The 21,202-nt window shown below is 51.4% G+C and overlaps 1 protein-coding gene across 3 annotated transcripts in view; it reads right to left on the reverse strand.

Moving 5' to 3' along the window:
- Nucleotides 1-5,781: 5,781 nt before the first annotated feature.
- The window catches only part of c9 (complement component 9), a 69,228-nt gene continuing 53,807 nt past the window's right edge, over nt 5,782-21,202 (reverse strand). For 2 of the 3 annotated variants that reach the window (XM_063049622.1, XM_063049623.1), the window contains exons 7-12: nt 18,790-19,030; nt 16,888-17,040; nt 14,973-15,151; nt 14,002-14,265; nt 11,217-11,363; nt 5,782-5,909 (exon numbers count right to left, since the gene is read on the reverse strand). In XM_063049622.1, coding sequence (XP_062905692.1) covers nt 11,235-11,363; nt 14,002-14,265; nt 14,973-15,151; nt 16,888-17,040; nt 18,790-19,030 — 966 coding nt within the window. In that variant the 3' untranslated portion in view covers nt 5,782-5,909; nt 11,217-11,234. The remainder of the gene's footprint in view (nt 5,910-11,216; nt 11,364-14,001; nt 14,266-14,972; nt 15,152-16,887; nt 17,041-18,789; nt 19,031-21,202) is intronic. The other variant, XM_063049624.1, reaches the window with a different exon arrangement.

Consider the following 21,202-nt stretch of genomic DNA (forward strand, 5'->3'; position numbering starts at 1 on the left):
CTGTGACCTGCAGTCTCACTCTCCGTCTGTGACCATACCCACTCTCTGTCTGTGACCCGCAGTCTCACTCTCCGTCTGTGACCAGCAGTCTCACTCTCTGTCTGTGATCTACAGTCTCACTCTCCATCTGTGACCCGCAGTCTCACTCTCCGTCTGTGACCCGCAGTCTCACTCTCCGTCTGTGACCAGCAGTCTCACTCTCTGTCTGTGACCAGCAGTCTCACTCTCTGTCTGTGATCTACAGTCTCATTCTCCGTCTGTGACCAGCAGTCTCACTCTCCATCTGTGACCCGCAGTCTCACTCTCCATCTGTGACCAGCAGTCTCACTCTCCGTCTGTGATCCACGGTCTCACTCTCCATCTGTGACCATACCCACTCTCTGTCTGTGACCCGCAGTCTCACTCTCCGTCTGTGTTTCACACTCTCACTCTCGATCTGTGACCCACAATCTCAGTTTCCGTCTGTGACACACACATTCCGTTGATCAGACAATCAAGATGTGAATATAGCTCAGACTCAGCAGAAAGCAGCTGATTGGGCAGTCGAGGTCAGGTGACCAAGCGGTTTGAAAAGCTCAAACGGATAAATAGCGGGATAGCTCAAGCAGAGCGGTCTGTGAAGGAGTGGAGCTTTGAGGCTTTGACTCAAGAGGCTTCAACAAGAAGAGGCGGAGGACGAGCTTGTTCCCAGTTAGTTTTTACAATGTTTCCTGAGACGGTGATGTGCCTCTCATGTGAGATGTGGCAGTCTTGGGGGAACGCCCCTCTCCCGCAGAGTCAAATCTGCCAGAAGTGCATACGGCTGGGCGATCTGGAAGACCGTGTAAGGAATCTGGAGCAGCAGCTGGATGATGTTAGACTCATAAGGGAGAATGAGGCAGTCATAGATGAGAGCTGCAGGGAGGTAGTCACACCACGGCTGTCGGAAGCAGGTCGTTGGGTGACAGTCAGAGGGGGGAAAGCGAAGGTGAGCAGACAGGTAGTGCAGAGCACCCCTGTAGCCATTCCCCTGAATAATAAGTTCACCATCCTGGATACTGTTGGCAGGGACGACCGACCAGGTGTGAGCCACGGTGGCAGGGCCTCCGGCACTGAGTCTGACTCTGTGGTGCTGAAGGGTGGGACGGAGGAGAGGAGAGCTATTGTCATTGGAGACTCTATAGTCAGGGGAGCAGACAGGAGATTTTGTGGACGTGAGAAGGACACCCGCATGGTTTGTTGCCTCCTGGGTGCCAGGGTCCGGGATGTCTCTGACCGGGTGCACGACATCTTGGTACAAGACAGAAAGCAACCAGAAGTCGTGATACATGTTGGGACCAATGACATAGGCAGGAAGAGGGATGAGGTCCTGAAGTGTGAGTTTCGGGAATTAGGCAGAAGGCTGAAGAACAGGACCTCAAGGGTGACATTCTCAGGATGCTGCCAGTGCTACGTGACAGTGATGGTAAGAATTGGAGGAGATGGCAGTTGAATGCGTGGCTGAGGAGTTGGTGCAGGGAGGAGGGTTTTAGATTTTTAGATCATTGGGATCTCTTCTGGGGAAGGTGGGACCTGTACAGATTGGATGGGTTGCACCTGAACTCGAGGGGGAGTAATATCCTGGCAGGTGGGTTTAAACTAATTTGCGAGGGGGATGGGACCCAGAGCGATAGAGCAGTGAAAGAAGTGCATGGAGTAAAGCCAGATCTAACATACAGAGAGGCTTTGAGGAAAGAGAAGCAGAATAAACAGTGTAAAGACAGTAAGGTAGAAGGGCTGAAATGTGTGTACCTCAATGCAAGAAGCATCAGGAACAAAGGTGATGAACTGAGAGCTTGGATACATACATGGAATTATGATGTAGTGGCCATTACAGAGACTTGGTTGGCACCAAGGCAGGAATGGATTCTCAATATTTCTGGATTTCAGTGCTTTAAAAGGGATGGGGGGGGAGGGGAGGAGGGGTGGCATTACTGGTCAAGGATACTATTACAGCTACAGAAAGAGTGGGTAATGTAGCAGGATCCTCTTTTGAGTCAATATGGGTGGGAGTCAAGAACAGGAAGGGAGCAGTTACTCTACTGGGGGTATTCTATAGGCCCCCTGGTAGCAGCAGAGATACAGAAGAGCAGATTGGGAGGCAGATTTTGGAAAGGTGCAAAGATAACAGGGTTGTTATCATGGGTGTCTTTAACTTCCCTAATGTTGATTGCCACCTGATTAGTTCCAAGGGTTTAGATGGGGCAGAGTTTGTTAAGTGTGTCCAGGACGGATTCCTGTCACAGTATGTGGACAGGCCGACCAGGGGGAATGCCATACTAGATCTAGTACTAGGTAATGAACCGGGTCAGGTCACAGATCTCTCAGTGGGTGGGCATCTGGGGGACAGTGACCACTGCTCCCTGGCCTTTAGCATTATCACGGAAAAGGATAGAATCAGAGAGGACAGGAAAATTTTTAATTGGGGAAGGGCACATTATGAGGCTATAAGGCTAGAATTTGCGGGTGTGAATTGGGATGATGTTTTTGCAGGGAAATGTACTATGGACATGTGGTCGATGTTTAGAGATCTCTTGCAGGATGTTAGGGATAAATTTGTCCCAGTGAGGAAGATAAAGAATGGTAGGGTGAAGGAACCATGGGTGACAAGTGAGGAGGAAAATCTAGTCAGGTGGAAGAAGGCAGCATACATGAGGTTTAGGAAGCAAGGATCAGCTGGGTCTATTGAGGAATATAGGGAAGCAAGAAAGGAGCTTAAGAAGGGGCTGAGAAGAGCAAGAAGGGGGCATGAGAAGGCCTTGGCGAGTAGGGTAAAGGAAAACCCCAAGGCATTCTTCAATTATGTGAAGAAAAAAAGGATGACAGGAGTGAAGGTAGGACCGATTAGAGATAAAGGTGGGAAGATGTGCCTGGAGGCTGTGGAAGTGAGCAAGGTCCTCAGTGAATACTTCTCTTCGGTATTCACCAATGAGAGGGAACTTGATGATGGTGAGGACAAGATGAGTGAGGTTGATGTTCTGGAGCATGTTGATATTAAGGGAGAGGAGGTGTTGGAGTTATTAAAATACATTAGGACGGATAAGTCCCTGGGGCCTGATGGAATATTCCCCAGGCTGCTCCACGAGGTGAGGGAAGAGATTGCTGAGCCTCTGGCTAGGATCTTTATGTCCTCGTTGTCCACGGGAATGGTACCGGAGGATTGGAGGGAGGCGAATGTTGTCCCCTTGTTCAAAAAAGGTAGTAGGGATAGTCCGGGTAATTATAGACCAGTGAGCCTTACATCTGTGGTGGGAAAGCTGTTGGAAAAGATTCTTAGAGATAGGATCTCTGGGCATTTAGAGAATCATGGTCTGATCAGGGACAGTCAGCATGGCTTTGTGAAGGGCAGATCGTGTCTAACAAGCCCAACAGAGTTCTTTGAGGAGGTGACCAGGCATATAGATGACGGTAGTGCAGTGGATGTGATCTATATAGATTTTAGTAAGGCATTTGACAAGGTTCCACACTGTAGGCTTATCCAGAAAGTCAGAAGGCATGGGATCCAGGGAAGTTTAGCCAGGTGGATTCAGAATTGGCTTGCCTGCAGAAGGCAGAGGGTTGTGGTGGAGGGAGTACATTCAGATTGGAGGGTTGTGACTACTGGTTCCCACAGGGATCTGTTCTGGGACCTCTACTCTTCGGTGATTTTTATTAACGACCTGGATGTGAGGGTAGAAGGGTGGGTTGGCAAGTTTGCAGATGACACAAAGGTTGGTGGTGTTGTAGATAGTGTAGAGGATTGGTGAAGATTGCAGAGAGACATTGATAGGATGCAGAAGTGGGCTGAGAAGTGGCAGATGGAGTTCAACCCGGAGAAGTGTGAGGTGGTACACTTTGGCAGGACAAACTCCAAGGCAGAGTACAAAGTAAATGGCAGGATACTTGGTAGTGTGGAGGAGCAGAGGGATCTGGGGGTACAATGTTTATTGACTGTCATTGTTTGACAAACGTTTCCAGGGCACATTCTGACTCTAGTGACAGTGGACTGGGGGAGGATGCTTCACCAGACATCTGTGCAGGAGGGCAGACGGTGATTTCAACCAATGCTGCTGTATTTCCAGTGATGGAGGGTGTCCTTGAGGGATCCCAAGACTTGGGGACAATTGCAGTGCCCACAATGTCAATTAGGCAAACTAAACTCTATTCCATGTGGAGGGAAATGTCCAGTGCGTATCGTCCTGGCCTGTTTGTTTCATCCTCGTCCAATGTGATTAACCCTGGCTCATACCACGTCTTGATGAGGGGTCACAGTTTGAATATAGAATGCTATCAAAGTGACGCAGTTGGTAGTAACGTTATCTCCCAGCTCCAGAGAACCGAGTTCGATTGTGACCTCCAGCACTGTGTGTGTGTGTGTGTGTGTGTGTGTGTGTGTGTGCGTCTGTGTGTGTGTATGTGTTTGTCCGCACACGTGAGTGTGCGTGTGTGTGTCTATGTGTGTGGCCGCACACGTGTGTGTGCGTGTGTGTCCGCACACATACGTGTGTGTGTGTGTGCGTGTGTGTGTCTATGTGTGTGTCCGCACACGTGTGTGTGTGTGTGTGTGTGTGTCTATGCGTGTGTCCGCACACGTGTGTGTGTGTGTCTATGTGTGTGTCCACACACGTACGTGTGTGTGTGTGTGTGTGTGTGTGTGTGTGTCTATGCATGTGTCCGCACACGTACGTGTGTGTGTGTCTATGTGTGTGTCCGCACACGTACGTGTGTGCGTGCGTGTGTGTGTGTGTGTGTGTGTGTGTGTGTAGTTTGTATGTTCTCCCTGTCACAGCACATGATATTTTCCCTGGCTCCTCCACTTTCCTCCCACATTCCAAAGGCATTGACTGATAGGTTAAGACTCCTCCCTCTGAGGTGGATGAAGAGAGCCATACTATGCACATGTATACTCACATCAATGTACAGATGCACAGTATGAGCTTTCTAACAATTTGCCTCACTGCGTAGTCTGGAAAGTGCACTGTGTCGGGCAGGAAGGCTCCACACAGGGTAGTTAACTAGACAACACATCACCTGTACCAGCCGACCCAACATCAGGAACATATAGAAACATGGAAAACCAACAGCACAATACAGGCCCTTCAGCCCTCAAAGCTGTGTTGAACATGTTCTTTCCTTAGAAATTACCTATGGTTACCCATAGCCCTCTATTTTTCTGAGCTCCATGTACCTGTCCAGGAGTCTCTTAAAAGACCCTATTGTATCCACCTCCACCACCGTCACCGGCAGCCCATTCCATGTACTCACCACTCTCTGCGTAAAAAACTTGCCCCTGACATCTCCTCTGTAACTACTTCCAAGCACCTTAAAACTGTGCCCTCTCATGTTAGCCATTTCAGCCTTGGGGAAAAAGCCTCTGACTATCCACACGATCAATGCCTCTCATTATCTTGTACACCTCTATCAGGTCACCTCTCTTCCTCTGTCGCTCAAGGCCGAGGTCACCCAACCTATTCTCATAAGACATGAGAATATCCCCAATCAAGGCAACAACCTTGTAAATCTCCTCTGCACCCTTTCTATGGTTTCCACATCCTTCCTGTAGTGAGGCGACTGGAACTGAGCACAGTACTCCAAGTGGGGTCTGACCAGGGTCCTGTATAGCTGCAATATATATACAGAAAGGTGATGAAAAAGGGCTAGTAACTATCCACCCTGGACTCCCTTTACACTTGTGTGCTGGAAATGACATTAAATGATCGCGAATCTTGAATCTGCCACTGTAAGTTGTCTCCGTGACTAGTAGAAGTTGACAGCAGTGCAGGGGAGCAAAAATCTTTACAATTCATGTTCTCAAAATTATTTGTTTATTTTCACAGTTCATCTTCTTTTGCATATTGTTGTATATATATTTTTGTAAATTCTATCATCCTTCCTACTCGTCCTGTAAATGCCTGCAAGAAAATGAATCTCAAGATAGTATATGATAACACATCAAATTCAAGTTCAGGTATAATTATCATTCAACCATATCCGAACATAGCCAAACGAAACAGCTTTCCTCCAGTGCCAAGTTGTAAAACACATTACCAACAGCACACAACACATAGTAGAAAATGCACTTATGGTTAGGAGTTCAGACAAACATACTGTCACAAAGAAATGATACTGTGCAAGACCCTGAGTGGCATAATTAGATTAACGATAAGTTGTCCTTGTCTACCGTCTTCTTCCACAGAGCGAGCACTGGAGGCAGCACATACAGTTTGATATATAGATTTATTTTGAAATGGGATTCGTTCAGAATTGGTGTTATGTGCTTGATTGCTAGCACACGCTCAGTGGACTGAATGGAATGAACTGTTCCTCTGCTGCTTTTCTCTGTGAGAACTCACGTTTAAGGTGACAGAATGAAAACTTGAAAGGGACCCGAGGGGCATCTTCTTCGCTCAGAGGATAGCGAGTATATGAAACACAGGACACAAGACTATAAGGTACAGGAGCTGACTGGCCCATCGAGTCTGCTCCCTCACGCAAAGGTGGTTGGTCTTTTCAAGCCCATTCTCCTGGTGTCTCTCCGTAACCCTTTACACAACTACCAATCCAGAACCAATCAGTCTTAATTATACCTAGTGATCCATCACGGGTACTAGCCTCTGCAGAATCTAAGACATCCTTAAGAAGCGATGCTTCAGGAAGGCTGAATCCATTGTTAAGGATCCCTGCCACCCAGGAGATGCCCTTTTCTCACCGTTACCATCAGGTAGGAGATACAGAAGCCTGAAGGCACACACTCAGCGATTCAGGAACAGCTTCTTCCCCTCTGCGATCCGATTCCTAAATGGACATTGAATCCAAACTTGCTACTGCTTAAAAATTTCTGCTTTTTTTGCACCACTTATTTTACTTAACTATTTAATAGACATATTTATACTTACTGCAATTCATTATTTTCTATATTTATAATGTATTGCATTGTATTGCTGCCGCAAAATTAACAAATTTCGCAACATCTAAACCCGATTTTGATTTGGCCTCCACAGCCTGTAGCAATGAATTACACAGCCTTCTGCCTTCTGGCTAAAGAAATTCTTCTTCAAGTCTGTTCTAAATGGATGTCCCTCTATTCTGAGGTCCTAGAGCCTCCCATTTTTGGAAACACCCTCTCCATGTCTACTCTGTCCAGTGAGATCGCTATCATTCCCCTAAACCCCTCCTATCTAAATACCTGCTCAAGTGTCTTTGAATGTTATTATCATACCTGCTTCAAAGCACATCCCTTGGTAGCTGGATGACACCCCAAATGACAAAGTTTCCCCTCAGGTCTCTTTCGAATCTTTCCCATTCACCTCGGCCTGGGAAACAGACTGTTGGGGAGATTAGGGCTCTGTGTACACCACACTACACTGATGTTTACAGCAGGCAGAGTACAGAGGACATCTCTGACAACAAAGGGTCATCACAAAATGGAGAGGGTGGGAGAAGCTGGGGTCCTTGAAACCTATCCAGCACTGAAGGTCTAGACAGACTGGATGTGGAGAGGACGTTTCCAATAGAGGGAGAGACTAGGATCAGAGGGCACATCTCAGAATAGAGGGATGTCTCTTTGGAACAGAGATGAGGAGGAATTTTTTTAGCGGAGGGTGGTTAATCTGTGGAATTCGTTGCCACAGACGGCTGTGGAGGCCAAGTCATTGGGTGCTTTTAAAGTGGAGGTTGATGGGTTCTTGATTAGTCAGGGTGTCAAAGGCAGGAGAATGGGGTTGAGAGGGATAATAAATCAGCCATGATGGAATGGTAGAGTAGACTCGATGGGTCAAATGGCCTAATTCTGCTTTAATATCTTATGGTCTTATAGAATATAGACCAAGTGGGACCAGTTTAGGTGGGACAAGTTGGGAAGAAGGGGTTCGTTTCCATTCTGTGCGAGTCTATGACTCATTGAGTCCAAGGAGGGCACAAATTTCTTCTTTTTGAGGGTGGCGTACTTGAGGACTCTCCGCTCTGGATGGTGGTGGAGGCCGGTTCATTACTCTGGGGCACCAGGCTAATGTAGCAGTCAGCACAGCCCGGGGCGTTAGAGTTCAGAGTTCAATTCCAGCATTGTCTGTAAGGAGTTTCTCCCTGTGACCGTGTGGGTTTCCTCTGGGCCCTCCTGTTTCCTCTCACAGTGCAAAGACGTACCGGTCAGTACGTTAATTGTCCTAGGGTTAAGTAGGTGGGCTCTTGGGTGGTGTGGCTTGGTGGGCTGTGAGGGTCTGTTCCACACTCTATCTCTAAATGAGTAGCACAGGGTTACAGAAACTTTTGAAGGATCGCAGAGCTGAGGGCCACGGGGATTGACCCAGGACAAATCAGCCATGATCATATCGAATGGCAGGATAAACTTGAAGGGCCAAATATACATAACATAGACATAGGATAGTACAACGCATTGCAGGTCCTTCGGCCCACAATGTTGTGCCGACCCTCAAACCCTGCCTCCTATATAACCCCCACCTTCACTTCCTCCATATACCTGTCTAGTAGCCTCTTAAACTTCACTAGTGTATCTGCCTCCACCACTGACTCAGGCAGTGCATTCCACACACCAACCACTCTCTGAGTAAAAAACCTTCCTCTAATATCCCCCTTGAACTTCCCACCCCTTACCTTAAAGCCATGTCCTCTTGTATTGAGCAGTGGTGCCCTGGGGAAGAGGCGCTGGCTATCCACTCTATCTATTCCTCTTATTATCTTGTACACCTCTATCATGTCTCCTCTCATCCTCCTTCTCTCCAAAGAGTAAAGCCCTAGCTCCCTTAATCTCTGATCATAATAGCCCAATGGTTTCCGTGTGTCCATGCATAATGCAATGGGAGGGCATGGCTATGTATCGACCGGCATAACGTAATACACTGGCAGTGACCGAGTTCAATTCCCGCCACTGCCTGTATGTTCCCGCTGTGACCGCGTGGGTTCCCTCTGGGTATTCCAGTTTTCTCCCCACTCCAAAGACCGACCAGGAAGGTTAGCAAGTTGTGTGGTGACTCTTGTGGGCCGTTGGCAACACAGCTTCAGACTGTGTTGCTCACTGACACAAGCAACGCTTTTCATGGTACGTTACAATGTACCGGGATGGGATTCGTGCCTTCGTTCGGAGGAGATGTCAGGGGCAAGGTGTGTTTAAACAGAGGCTGGTGACTGCACTGCCTGGGGTGGTGGTAGGGGCAGACACATTACAGACTTCCAAGAGAAGTTTAGATGTGGAAAACAGAAGGATAAGCACAAGAGATTAGTTCATTTGGTCATTTGATTACTAATAGAATTATTTCAGCATAACACTGTGCGTTGCAGGGCATCTTCCTGTGCCGTACTGTGTTATGTTGTTTTCTGAGATACTTCAGCTCCTCTGGTTTGCCCCTGTGGGTGCCTTGTTTCTCCCTGACACTCAGCCCGTCGAGTACCTCTTCGGTGTTTTGACCCCCAATGCCGGGGCAGGACTCTGGGAGGGCAGTGGTGGAACTCCTTGGCCCTTTTGTGGGGGCACCTATCATCAGGGAATCCCACTACCAAGACCACGCTCTCTTCTCACTGTCATGAGAAAGAATGTACAGGAGCCTCAGGACCCACAGCACCAGGGTCAGGAACAGTTATTACCCCTCAACCATCAGGCAGGAGGTACAGGAGCCTCAGGACCCACAGCACCAGGGTCAGGAACAGTTATTATCCCTCAACCATCAGGCTCTTGAACCAAAGGGGATAACTTCAGTCAACTTCACTTGTCACATGACTGAACTGATCCCACAACTATGGACTCACTTTCAAGGAGTTTACATCTCACATTCTCAAGAATCATTGCTTATTTGTTTATTATTATGTATCTAGTTATTGTGTTTTTTTTTCTTTCCTTTTTCTTTTTGCAGTTTGTTCTCTTTTGCACCTGGTTGTTTGTCTGTCTTGTGGGCGTTTTTCTTTGATTCTATTGTATTCCTTTGTATTTGGAGGGTATGGCCCGGATCTGGGCCGTATCCTCCAAATATCCAGGCCTGCCTCTCGGTTTTTCTGCACTACCTTACTTTCCCTTTTCTATTTTCTATTGATGATTTATAATTTAAATTTTTAATATTTGCTATCGATTTGTACTCCAGGGAGCACGAAGAGCAGAATCAAATATTGCTGTGATGATTGTACACTCTAGTATCAATTGTTTGGCGACAATAAAGTATGAAGTATAAAGTATATAAAGTATATTTGCTCTGAATGTCTGCAGGAATATAAATCTCAGGGTTGTGTATGGTGACATTTATGTACGTCAATAATAAATTTACTCTGAATTTACTTTGTACCTGCCCACAGCAACTCGGCAACATAACTTCAAGAAAGGGCCTGAGAGACAGCCGATGGTTGTGAAGCCGGTAGGGGATACAGCCATTTGGCCCATCGTGCCTGGGTTTGTCAAGAGAGAGCAGCCCGTTCTAATCTTCAATCTGGCAGCCTGTGTTCTCGTAACTCCACACCCAGGCTTCGTTTAACGAGCCTCCCCACCCTTTCAGTTCCTGATTAGCCCCCCCCCACCTTCTTTTGTGTGTGAGGGCACAGAGAGGGGGAAATATGCTCACCTCTTCTCCCATTAAGTCTCCGACCCGTGTTTTTGGCCACCCCTGCTGTTGGAAACATCTCCTTCGTTTAACTTGGGCACAGTCAGATCCCATTAACAGCAGGGTGACAATGACCCTCACAGGGGGAGGGTGGGGGATGAGGGAGGGGTGTATGTGGAGGGTGGGGGGGGAGAGTGGGAGGGTAGTGTTTAGCGAGGGGTTGGGAATGGAATAGAAGAGGACAGAGTGTTGAAGAGGGAAGAGGAAGTAGTGAGTTGAGAGTGGGTGCAGAGGAGGGCAGGGGATAGGAGAGATGTGTGGGGAGGGGATGTGGTGGAGGTAAGGAATGGTTGGGGAGGGAGAGGATTCTGGAGGGGAGGGGAAGGGCTGTGGAAGGAGGGGGAGGGGAGGATTGTGAAGGGAGGGTGAAGGTTGAGAAGGGAGGAGGAGGGAAGGTTGTAGAGGGAGAGAAGAGGGTTGTGGAGGGCAGAGAGGAAGGGAGTGTTATTTAGGGAGGAGAGAAGGGGAGGGTTGTGGAGGGAGGGGAAGAGTTTCGGAGGGATCACAGAGAGAGTTGAGGAGGGAGGGGGAGGGTAGAGTTGTGGAGGGAGGGGGAAGGGAGTGTTGTGGAGGGAGTTGGGTTGTAGAGGGAGGAGGGGAGGGATGTGGAGGGAGAGTTACCTCAGCAATAGGACTGGCTCATGCTCTCGCCCTGACATGCAGCTCCCGCTCCCTGCCGGCCCAGACACTGCCGTGTCCGTGTCCGCTGACGGTCAGCGCAGGCTGACCACGATGTCCAGCAGCTCCAGGCACCATCCGTGTATTCGGCTGCCGCAAACCGAGGCAAAGTTACTCCGTACTCCTCACATCCGCCTCACACTCACACTCCTCACACTCCACACATTCCTCACCCTCCACACCCCCTCATCCTTCTCCTCACACCCCTCACAACCCCTCACACTCCTCACACTCCACACCCCCTCATCCTCCTCCTCACACCCCTCACACTCCACACCCCCATCCTCCTCCTCACACCCCTCACAACCCCTCACACTCCTCACCACACCCCCTCATCCTCCTCCTCACACCCCTCACAACCCCTCACACTCCACACCCCCTCATCCTCCTCCTCACACCCCTCACACTCCACACCCCCATCCTCCTCCTCACACCCCTCACGACCCCTCACACTCCTCACCACACCCCCTCATCCTCCTCCTCACACCCCTCACAACCCCTCACACTCCTCACACTCCACACCCCCTCATCCTCCTCCTCACACCCCTCACGACCCCTCACACTCCTCACACTCCACACCCCCTCATCCTCCTCCTCACACCCCACACACCCCCGCACACTCCTCACACTCCACACCCCCTCATCCTCCTCCTCACACCCCTCACAACCCCTCACACTCCTCACACTCCACACCCCCTCATCCTCCTCCTCACACCCCTCACGACCCCTCACACTCCTCACACTCCACACCCCCTCATCCTCCTCCTCACACCCCTCACAACCCCTCACACTCCTCACACTCCACACCCCCTCATCCTCCTCCTCACACCCCTCACAACCCCTCACACTCCTCACACTCCACACCCCCTCATCCTCCTCCTCACACCCCTCACACTCCACACCCCCCATCCTCCTCCTCACACCCCTCACAACCCCCACACTCCTCACACTCCTCACACTCCACACCCCCTCATCCTCCTCCTCACACCCCTCACAACCCCTCACACTCCTCACACTCCACACCCCCTCATCCTCCTCCTCACACCCCTCACAACCCCTCACACTCCTCACACTCCACACCCCCTCATCCTCCTCCTCACACCCCTCACACTCCACACCCCCCATCCTCCTCCTCACACCCCTCACAACCCCTCACACTCCTCACACTCCTCACACTCCACACCCCCTCATCCTCCTCCTCACACCCCTCACAACCCCTCACACTCCTCACACTCCACACCCCCTCATCCTCCTCCTCACACCCCTCACAACCCCTCACACTTCTCACACTCCACACCCCCCATCCTCCTCCTCACACCCCTCACACTCCACACCCCCTCATCCTCCTCCTCACACCCCTCACACTCCACACCCCTCATCCTCCTCCTCACACCCCTCACACTCCACACCCCCTCATCCTCCTCCTCACACCCCTCACACTCCACACCCCCTCATCCTCCTCCTCACACCCCTCACAACCCCTCACACTCCTCACACCCCTCACACTCCACACCCCCTCATCCTCCTCCTCACACGCCTCACACTCCTCACACCCCTCACACTCCACACACACCTCATGTCAAACTCCTCACAGTCTTCACCTGCGTCAATCTCCTCACCCCCTCTAATCACACCACTCATCCACCTCATCCTCCTCACATCCCTCACACATCCTCACCTCAATCTCCTCACCCCCTCTAATCACACCCACTCATCCACCTCATCCTCCTCACATCCCTCACACATCCTCACCTCAATCTCCTCACCCCCTCTAATCACACCCACTCATCCACCTCATCCTCCTCACATCCCTCACACATTCTCACCTCAATCTCCTCACACCTCTCACCCTGCTCACACCTCTCACCCCCTCATAACCCCTTCCCGCCTCACACCTCACACCCCTCACCCTCCTCACACCCCTTACCCTCCCCAACCTCCTCACACCCTTACCCTACTCACATGCCTCACACCCCCTCACCCTACTCAACCCCTTCCTTCCCTCCTTCTCTCTAACCCTCCCTCCCTCTCTACCTCTCTAACCCACCCTCTCCCTCCATACCCACTCCACCCACCTCCATCCCTCCCCTCTCTCCAATCCTCCGCCTCCCTCCCTACATCTCTCTAACCACCCCGCCCTCTTCTTCTCCAGCCTTTCCTCCCCTCTCCTTCCCCCTCACCAGCACACCCCGCTCCCTGCCCTCTCTCCACCCCTTCCCCCTCCACTCCTCTCTCTCCAACACTCCCCATCTCTCCACCCCTCCCCCTCCACTCTCTACAACCTCTTCCATCCTTCCCCTCCCTCTAACCCTCCCTCACCTCTCAAACCCTCCCCTAACCTCCCTCCTTTCTTTCCAACCCTCCCCATCTCTCCCTCCCCTCCTTCCCTCTCTCTACCCCTCCTAAACCCTCCCTGTGTTCTCTCTGTCCCTCCCCTCCCTCATTCCCCTCAACCCCTCCCCTCCCTCCCCACTCTTCATCCCCCCTTCTCTCCCCTCACTCCACCCCTCTCTCCAGCCCTCCCCTTCCTCCCTCCCTCTCTCCAGCTTTCTTTCTCCCTCCCTCCACTCCTCAACCCTCCCTCCCCTCTCTCCAACTCTCCCATTCCCTCTCTCCCCTCTCTCCAACTCTCTTCATCCTTCCCTCCCTCTCTCCAACCTTCTCCCTCCTCTGCCCCCTCTCCTCCTCCACCCTGCTCCCTCCCTCCCTTTGTCCTCCCTCGACCTACTCGGCCTTTTCCGTGTCCCCCGGGCGCCTCACCGGTCCGTGAACGTTGGCCCTTGGGGATGTGACAGGCGTCCCCGCGGTAGGCGTGCGGGCACAAGCAGAGGCACTGCCCGTTGAGCAGGGCTACGGTGCCACCGTTACGGCAGGGCTGGCACTTGCAGACGCTGAACTCGGCCTCGTAGTCATTGATGGCTCGCTCCAGGTTGTGGCGGATGGCCACGGTGTTCCTCAGAGTCAGCGGCACCAGGCTGTAGATGGGCAGCAGCTGGCGGGGGCCGGGAGGGTGAGGGTGGGAGGGTGGATGGGTGAATGAGGGATGGAGAACTCATAGAACACTACAATACAGTAGCAGACCCTTCAGCCCATCTAGACCATGCCAAACCATCAATCTGTCTTGTCCTATTGACCTGTACCTAGACCAGAGCCCTCCAAACTCCTCCCATCCATGTATCTATCCAAATTTCTCTATAATGTTGAAATCGAACCCCTAGCCACCAAGTGTGCGGGCAGCTCACCCCACACCCTCACCACCCTTTGAGTGAAGAATATCCTGCTCGTTCTCCCTCAGTTTTCACCCATGGCCTCTAGTTCTAATCTCGCTCAACCTCAGTGCTTCAATACTCATCCTCATTTTGTACACCTCGATCAATTCTCCCCTCATTCTCCTACGCTCTAGGGAATAAAATCCAAACCTATTCAACCTTTCCAATAACTCAAGTCCCCAACTGCCGGCAACATCCTTGTAAATTTTCTTTGCACTCTTACAGTCTTATTGGCATCTTTCCAATGGTGACCAAAACTGCACACAGTACTCCAGATTAGGCCTCACCAATGTCTTATACACCTTCAACATAACATCCCAACTCCTGTACTCAGTACATGGATTTATGAAGGCCAATGTGGCAAGAGCTTTCTGCATGACCCAATCTACCTGTGCACCACATTGGCTGAATTATGGATCTACTCTCTTACCTTCTGTTTCACCAGCACAGGTGAGTTCTTGAGCGAACCGGCCCAGTCAACGAAGAGGGAGGCATCAATCACTTTCTTTCCCTCGGAGAGCATCGCATTGAACTTGGCCAGGAACGAAACATCCCCCCCATACACAAAGGACACCACATCTTTGATGAGGGAAAGTTCCTGGCCTATAGCTGGAAGTTGAAAGCCAGGGAATCCAGAGTCAGTCTCAGGCACAGCAGCAGCTGGTGTGGCAACTCATCCCCCACGTTACTGTGCAAAAACTTTCAGCGGAACAACAACGGTTCGAGTGGGCAGCTCACCCCAACGAGAGAGAGAGCATTGTTTTGTACCGAACCCATCTGTCCCTACTCTGGGAGTGTGTGATGGGACAATGTGGAGGGAGCTTCACTCTGTGTCTGACCCCGGGAGTGTGTGATGGGACAGTGTAGAGGGAGTTTCACTCTGTGTCTGACCCCGGGAGTGTGTGATGGGACAGAATCCTTCACATGCATCAGGAGAAAATTCTTTACCTTACATCTCTTTCTAAATGTGCAGTGTGCAATTAATAAATATCATGCACAACAGGACAGTCAATATAACATAGAAATACAATTGTATCAGCGTGAGTTAATCAGTCTGATGGCCTGGTGGAAGAAGCTGTCCTGGAGCCTGTTGGTCCTGGCTTTTATGCTGTGGTACTGTTTCCTGGATAGCAGCAGCTGGAATAGATTGTGGTTGGGGTGACTCAGGTCCCCATGGTTCCTTTGGGCCGTTTTTACGCACCTGTCTTTGTAAATGTCATCTGCATGGGGGCTGCAGAGCTGCGCATGTGAATATTGAAAGGCTTAGATAGAGTGGACACGGAGAGGATTTTTCTAATAGTGGGACCAGAGGGCACAATTTCAGAATCCTTTTGGAACTGAGATGAGGAAGAATCTGTCCGCCAGAGAAAGCAGGATCTCCCAGTGGCCACACATTTTAATTCCACATCCCATTCCCATTCTGATATGTCTATCCACGGCCTCCTCTACTGTCAAGATGAAGCCACACTCAGGTTGGAGGAACAACACCTTATATTCTGTCTGGGTAGTCTCCTACCTGATGGCATGAACATTGACTCCTCTAACTTCCATTAATGCCCCACCTCCCCTTTGTACCCCATCCGTTATTTATTCATCTATCCATCTATCTATTGATTTATTTAGTATTAATTTATTTCTTTTTCTCTCTCTCTCCTTTTTCTCCCTCTGTCCCTCTGTCTATACCCCTTGCCCATCCTCTGGTTCCCACCCATCTTTTCTTTCTCCCTGGGCCTCCTGTCCCATGATCCTCTCATATCCCTTTTGCCAATCACCTGTCCAGCTCTTGGCTTCATCCCTCCCCCTCCTGTCTTCTCCTATCATTTTGGATCTCCCCCTCCCCCTTTCAAATCTTTTACTAACTCTTCCTTCAGTCAGTCCTGACGAAGGGTCTCAGCCTGAAACATCGACTGTACCTCTTCCTAGAGATGCTGTCTGGCCTGCTGCGTTCACCAGCAACTTTTATGTGTGATGCTTGAAATTCCAGCATCTGCAGATTTCCTCGTGTTTGCGATGAGGAGGAATTTCTTTAGTGAGAGGGTGGTGAATCTGAGGCTGTGGAGGCCAAGTCATTGGATATCCTTAAAGCAGAGTTCAATAGATTCTTGGTTAGTCAGAAAGTCAAAGATTACAGAGAGAAGGCAGGAGAAAAGGGTTGAGAGGGAAAATAAATCAGCCATGATGGACTGGTGAAGTGTTGAAGGCTGAATGACCTCAGTCTGCTCCTGTGTCTGATGGTCTAAGGTCAGCTGGTAACTTATTGAATGGTGGAATAGACAGGACTTCGGTTTTCTGCCACCTCTCATGTTCCAGTGCCTCATCTCAAAATAAACTATTTAAATTCATACTTGTTATTTCTTTCCTGACAACTGCACAGGTTTCAGCATTGATGTTGCTTGAGAATCCATCACTTTCACGGTTTTGTTTTTTGGTGACGTCCTTTTGGAGGTTGAAATGCGCATCAAATCCCAGGCACATCTTCAACATATCTGTTGTGATTTCTGTAAACAGAGACAGAGGGGATGGGCTGAATTCTCCATCTTCTCCATTGCCCAGAATACCACAGCACGGGAGTAGGCTCTTCAGCCCATCTAGTCTGTGCAAAAAACAATGCCATTAAACTGACCCTGCCTGCCTGAAATAGAGTCCCAGAGCATCACAGCTCTTCAGCCCAAACTCTACTTCGAACCATCGACCCGCATGGAACATGTCCTATTGATACCTCTCATCATTTTGTACACCTTTAACCAAAACTCTGCTCATTGTCCTCTGCTCCAGGGAATAAAGTCCAACCTATTCAACCTTTCCCTATAACTCAGGTCCTCAACTCCTGGCATCATCCTTGTAAATTTTCTCTGCAAATCTTCCAATCTTATTGATAGTTAAGTAACCAGAACGGCACACAATAGATTAGACCTCACAAACATCTTGTACAACTTCAATGTACTATCCCTTCTCCTGTAATCAGTACTTGGACTTCTGAGGGCCAATGTGCCAGAAGCTCCCTTTATGACCCTGTCTGCCTATGACACCACTTTCAAGGAATTATGGATCTGTATCTCTTAGGACAAGACAGGAATTGGGATGTTATATTGAAGATGTGTAAAACGTTGGTGAAGCCTAATTTGGAGAATTCGGTGTGGTTCTGGTCATTTACCGGCTGGAAGGATACTAATAAGATTGAAGGAGTACAGAGAAAGAGTACATTGCTAGACTGCGGGATCCATTGCAGGATCTCCCAGTGGCCACACATTTTAATTCCACGTCCCATTCCCATTCTGATATGTCTATCCACGGCCTCCTCTACTGTCAAGATGAAACCACAATCAAGTTGGAGGAACAACACCTTATATTCCGTCTGGGTAGCCTCCAACCTGATGGCATGAACATTGACTTCTCAAACTTCTGCTAATGCCCCACCTCCCCTTCATACCCCATCCGTTATTTATTAATATACACACATTCTTTCTCTCTCTCTCCTTTTTCTCCCTCTGTCCCTCTGACTATACCCCTTGCCCATCCTCTGGGTTCCCCCCCCCTTCTCCTTCTCCCTGGGCCTCCTGTTCCATGATCCTTTCATATCCCCTTTGCCAATCACCTGTCCAGCTCTTGGCTCCATCCCTCCCTATCATTTTGGATCTCCCCCTCCCCCTCCCACTTTCAAATCTCTTACTAGCTTTTCCTTCAGTTAGTCCTGACAAAGGGTCTCGGCCCGAAACGTCGACTGTACCTTTTCCTAGAGATGCTGCCTGGCCTGCTGCGTTCACCAGAAACTTTGATGTGTGTTGCTTGAATTTCCAGCATCTGCAGAATTCCTTGTGTTTACATTGCTAGACTGGACTGCTTTTCTGTTCCTCGGCGTTGGTGCTTCCATATGAGGCTGAGACACAACCAGTCAGGACACTCCCCACTGTGCATCTAGAGAAGTTTGTCAGACAATATACTCTTGATCTCCCAACATATCTCCTTGAACCTTATTGCCTGCCTGCATCGCACCTGCTCTGTAACTGTAACACTTTATTCTGCATTCCGTTTCTTTTATATGATCTTTCTGTACTTGTGTACAGAATGATCTCTCTGGTTGGCATGCAAACAACGTATCGTGGTACATGTAACACTAATAAACCAATTACCAATACAAAGTGTAGGTCTGGCAAACGACTTTCACAGATCTATGGCTGATTAGTGTTTTTGAGGCTTCAGGCCTCGAGTGACTATGGGCCAAAGAATGACCATGAATGCTGACTTACCCTTTCTGGCCATTTGAGACTTATCCAACACGTAGACCAGTTGATATTGACCGCCGAGGGCCCCCGATGAGGTGTAGTGCGTGCCGTAGTCTTCCAGAATTTTAAAATATGCACCCTTGTCATATTCTGTCGGGAGTCCCTTCAGTTCAAATACAAAGTCTGGCTCGAGCTTGTAGCGTTGACTGCGCATGGTGAACTGTGCCAACTCCATTTGGCCTTTGACCAGGAAGTAATCATTATTCTATATTTGAAGAGACGTTTGAAATCCCGTGATTATGTTCAACAAATAAAGAAACTATGGCTGGCCTCATACCCCTCTGTGCTTCTTCAGTCCACACCCTCCACTCCCCTCTCACCCTCCACTGCCCTCTCACCCTCCACTCCCCTCTCACCCTCCACTGCCCTCTCACCCTCCACTCCCCTCTCACCCTCCACTCCCCTCTCACCCTCCACTGCCCTCTCACCCTCCACTCCCCTCTCACCCTCCACTGCCCTCTCACCCTCCACTCCCCTCTCACCCTCCACTGCCCTCTCACCCTCCACTCCCCTCTCACCCTCCACTGCCCTCTCACCCTCCACTCCCCTCTCACCCTCCACTGCCCTCTCACCCTCCACTCCCCTCTCACCCTCCACTGCCCTCTCACCCTCCACTCCCCCCTCACCCTCCACTCCCCTCTCACCCTCCACTCCCCTCTCACCCTCCACTCCCCTCTCACCCTCCACTGCCCTCTCACCCTCCACTCCCCTCTCACCCTCCACTCCCCTCTCACCCTCCACTGCCCTCTCACCCTCCACTGCCCTCTCACCCTCCACTCCCCTCTCACCCTCCACTGCCCTCTCACCCTCCACTGCCCTCTCACCCTCCACTCCCCTCTCACCCTCCACTGCCCTCTCACCCTCCACTCCCCTCTCACCCGCCACTGCCCTCTCACCCTCCACTCCCCTCTCACCCTCCACTGCCCTCTCACCCTCCACTCCCCTCTCACCCTCCACTGCCCTCTCACCCTCCACTCCCCTCTCACCCTCCACTGCCCTCTCACCCTCCACTCCCCTCTCACCCTCCACTGCCCTCTCACCCTCCACTGCCCTCTCACCCTCCACTCCCCTCTCACCCTCCACTGCCCTCTCACCCTCCACTCCCCTCTCACCCTCCACTGCCCTCTCACCCTCCACTCCCCTCTCACCCTCCACTGCCCTCTCACCCTCCACTGCCCTCTCACCCTCCACTCCCCTCTCACCCTCCACTGCCCTCTCACCCTCCACTCCCCTCTCACCCTCCACTGCCCTCTCACCCTCCACACCCCTCTCACCCTCCACTCCCCTCTCACCCTCCACTGCCCTCTCACCCTCCACTCCCCTCTCACCCTCCACTGCCCTCTCACCCTCCACTCCCCTCTCACCCTCCACTGCCCTCTCACCCTCCACTCCCCTCTCACCCTGTTTCTCCCCTCTCACCCTCCACTGCCCTCTCACCCTCCACTCCCCTCTCACCCTCCACTGCCCTCTCACCCTCCACTCCCCTCTCACCCTCCACTGCCCTCTCACCCTCCACTCCCCTCTCACCCTCCACTGCCCTCTCACCCTCCACTCCCCTCTCACCCTCCACTGCCCTCTCACCCTCCACTCCCCTCTCACCCTCCACTCCCCTCTCACCCTCCACTGCCCTCTCACCCTCCACTGCCCTCTCACCCTCCACTCCCCTCTCACCCTCCACTGCCCTCTCACCCTCCACTCCCCTCTCACCCTCCACTGCCCTCTCACCTTCCACTCCCCTCTCACCCTCCACTGCCCTCTCACCCTCCACTCCCCTCTCACCCTCCACTGCCCTCTCACCCTCCACTCCCCTCTCACCCTCCACTGCCCTCTCACCCTCCACTCCCCTCTCACCCTCCACTACCCTCTCACCCTCCACTCCCCTCTCACCCTCCACTGCCCTCTCACCCTCCACTGCCCTCTCACCCTCCACTCCCCTCTCACCCTCCACTCCCCTCTCACCCTCCACTGCCCTCTCACCCTCCACTCCCCCCTCACCCTCCACTCCCCTCTCACCCTCCACTCCCCTCTCACCCACCACTGCCCTCTCACCCTCCACTCCCCTCTCACCCTCCACTCCCCTCTCACCCTCCACTGCCCTCTCACCCTCCACTGCCCTCTCACCCTCCACTCCCCTCTCATCCTCCACTGCCCTCTCACCCTCCACTCCCCTCTCACCCTCCACTGCCCTCTCACCCTCCACTGCCCTCTCACCCTCCACTCCCCTCTCACCCTCCACTGCCCTCTCACCCTCCACTCCCCTCTCACCCTCCACTGCCCTCTCACCCTCCACTGCCCTCTCACCCTCCACTCCCCTCTCACCCTCCACTGCCCTCTCACCCTCCACTCCCCTCTCACCCTCCACTCCCCTCTCACCCTC

Source organism: Mobula hypostoma, chromosome 5, assembly GCF_963921235.1.
Source record: "Mobula hypostoma chromosome 5, sMobHyp1.1, whole genome shotgun sequence".
Taxonomy (NCBI): Eukaryota; Metazoa; Chordata; class Chondrichthyes; order Myliobatiformes; family Myliobatidae; genus Mobula; species Mobula hypostoma.